This window comes from Salvia hispanica, chromosome 1, assembly GCF_023119035.1.
Source record: "Salvia hispanica cultivar TCC Black 2014 chromosome 1, UniMelb_Shisp_WGS_1.0, whole genome shotgun sequence".
Classification (NCBI taxonomy): domain Eukaryota; kingdom Viridiplantae; phylum Streptophyta; class Magnoliopsida; order Lamiales; family Lamiaceae; genus Salvia; species Salvia hispanica.
Window position 1 is genome coordinate 25,997,976 of NC_062965.1, and position 1,447 is coordinate 25,999,422.

The 1,447-nt window shown below is 37.6% G+C and overlaps 1 protein-coding gene across 1 annotated transcript; it reads right to left on the reverse strand.

Annotated features, from left to right (window-relative positions):
• Window positions 1–419: 419 nt before the first annotated feature.
• Window positions 420–922, reverse strand: LOC125188442 (protein SMAX1-LIKE 4-like). Its single transcript, XM_048085328.1, has 2 exons — window positions 616–922; window positions 420–523 (listed from the first exon to the last, which is right to left on the reverse strand). Exons 1-2 carry the CDS (start codon window positions 841–843, stop codon window positions 434–436), a joined length of 318 nt encoding a protein of 105 aa, XP_047941285.1. The 5' UTR covers window positions 844–922; the 3' UTR covers window positions 420–433.
• Window positions 923–1,447: the final 525 nt, after the last annotated feature.

Genomic DNA, 1,447 nt, shown 5'->3' on the forward strand with positions numbered 1-1,447 from the left:
TTTTATGAGTTAAGGCCAAAATTGGTTCTAAACATATGACAATATTATCTTTTTGATCCTAAACTTTATCTTTTGAATTTTTTGGTCCTGCACATATGAAAATTTGATCATTTTGGTCTTAAACTAACAGATCCGTTAAATATTTAACGGTCAACATATTTAAATCTGATTTTGACCCATTTACCTTCTTTAAGTATGATTATTAACTCTCAAATTATATATTTAATTATTATATTAGACATTATCATTTTAAAATACAACACAAATATATTAAAACACAAAATGAAATAAAAATAACATCCGTAGCCTCAATCTCTAATCTTTTGCTCTTAAATTTCTAATCTTTTCTCTAACAATCGTCTTTGCCGCCTCAATCTCCTCCGTTGCATGAATTTGAAGAGCAGTAGTAACAACAACAACAACCATGTAATGGCTAGTAATGGCTATTCCTCCCCACAAGATGGTTGTGATGCAGATTCTGGCGCTGCCTATTGTACTTCCTCCTCAACTGATCCAAATCCTCCTATATACAACACATAAAACAAGAAACATCCCTCAATCAATAAATACATTCATCATCTCACAAAATCACAAAAAACAAACACACAAACACACCTTATCAGCATGTGGCTTGAGCCAAGAAGGCAAATGCTCTTTATCCAAAAACGATATCTGATGAATTGCCTCCTTCTCATACTCCAATTTGCATTCCTGACAACACGTCAGAACATCCTCTCCACCTTCCTCCTTCATTAACATCACTTTCCTCTCCAAAACCGGTGACGAATTCTCCGAGAATGCAACCCTCGAATCACCCCCACTCCCACTGCACATTATATACATTTTCAATCCAATCAATTTTTCCTAACTCAAAAACATACGATCATCGCGAAAAAATCAACAAACCTCGTAAGGTTGAGCCCGAGCCCGAGCCCGCCAGATGGGACGGAGAGGGGCTGCAGCCCCTACAGCGCGTCCAGCTGCGGCTGCTTCATTTGGCACTTGACATAAGTCTAATAACTCTGCTGGGGTTTGGAGCCCCTTGCACAGCGGAAGACTTGTACAAAACAAATAAATCAGATACGGATCTATTTGACCGATTATGCGATTAATCAATTCACATGTTAAACAGATAATTGCATGCTAGAACGCAAATAATTCATGCTTAAAGAATATAAATCCTAAACATGAATACTACGGTTTAGAGTTACCGATTTGATTCTCCAAAGAATCGTCGATTGCTCGCGCCTTCTCCACGTGATGATCTTCAATACTAGACCACAGATCTTCTCTCTGGTTCCCGAACTGTATTCCAATATCAGTGTGTGCTGATCTTACTAGAATACTAGGACTTAAATAAAGAAGACAGAAGAAATCCTTTTGGAAAAATGAGTAGAATTCGAAATCTCCTTCACTGGAGGGGGCCGAAAATTTCGAAAATCTCAAG